Source organism: Trachypithecus francoisi, unplaced genomic scaffold, assembly GCF_009764315.1.
Source record: "Trachypithecus francoisi isolate TF-2019V2 unplaced genomic scaffold, Tfra_2.0 Contig01579, whole genome shotgun sequence".
In the NCBI taxonomy this organism is placed as follows: domain Eukaryota; kingdom Metazoa; phylum Chordata; class Mammalia; order Primates; family Cercopithecidae; genus Trachypithecus; species Trachypithecus francoisi.
In genome coordinates this window covers 36,202,989-36,204,029 of record NW_022681442.1, presented here as the reverse complement: position 1 = coordinate 36,204,029, position 1,041 = coordinate 36,202,989, and the positions used below count along the sequence as shown (strand labels likewise).

The 1,041-nt window shown below is 40.7% G+C and overlaps 1 protein-coding gene across 1 annotated transcript; it reads left to right on the top strand.

Annotated features, from left to right (window-relative positions):
- The first annotated feature begins 246 nt into the window (after window positions 1-246).
- Window positions 247-796, top strand: LOC117069522 (40S ribosomal protein S3a-like). Its single transcript, XM_033187828.1, has one exon. It carries the CDS (start codon window positions 254-256, stop codon window positions 794-796), a length of 543 nt encoding a protein of 180 aa, XP_033043719.1. The 5' UTR covers window positions 247-253.
- Window positions 797-1,041: the final 245 nt, after the last annotated feature.

Sequence of the window (1,041 nt, the reverse complement as noted above, 5' to 3'; positions counted from 1 at the left end):
CTGCTGTGGAATATTGAATGTATTCCTTTTATCTTACTGTATGTTTGTATGTTTTAACACTTCTCTTTAGCCACCCGCCCCCCACCACTGTCCCTTCCATCTCTATTAACTGTTTTTCCATTCTCTAGCTCCATGTGTTCAATTTTTTTAGCTGCTACATGTAAGTGAGAAAATGCAGTATTTGTCGTTCTGTGCCTGACTTTTTTCACTTAAGAGAATAACCTCCAGGCCTTGTGGCTCTCTGAGCAGCACCATGGTGGTTGGCAAGAACAAGTGCCTTACAAAAGGCAGCAAAAAGGGAGCCAAGAAGAAAGTGATTGATCCATTCTCTAAGAAAGATTGGTATAATGTGAAAGCAGCTGCTATGTTCAATATAAGAAATATTGGAAAGACGCTAGTCACCAGGACCCAAGGAACCAAAATTGCATCCGACAGCCTCAAGGGTTGTGTGTTTGAAGTGAGTCTTGCTGATTTGCAGAATGATGAATTTGCATTTAGAAAATTCAAGCTGATTACTGAAGATGTTCAGGGCAAAAACTGCCTGACTAACTTCCATGGCATGGATCTTATTCGTGACAAAATGTGTTCCATGGTCAAAAAATTGCAGACAATGATTGAAGCTCACATTGATGTCAAGACTGCTCATGGTTACTTGCTTCGTCTGTTCTGTGTTGGCTTCACTAAAAAACGCAACAATCAGATACGGAAGACCTCTTATGTTCAGCACCAACAGGTCCGCCAAATCCAGAAGATGATGGAAATCATGACCCAAGAGGTGCCGACAAATGACTTGTAAGAAGGGGTCAATAAATTGATTCTAGACAGCACTGGAAAAGACATAGAAAAGGCTTGCCAATCTATTTATCCTCTCCATGATGTCTTTGTTAGAAAAGTAAAAATGCTGAAGAAGCTCAAGTTTGAATTGGGAAAACTCATGGAGCTTCATGGTGAAGGCAGTAGTTCTGGAAAAGTCACTGGGGACAAGAAAGGTACTAAAGTTGAACGAACTGATGGATATGAATGACCAGTCCAAGAATCTGT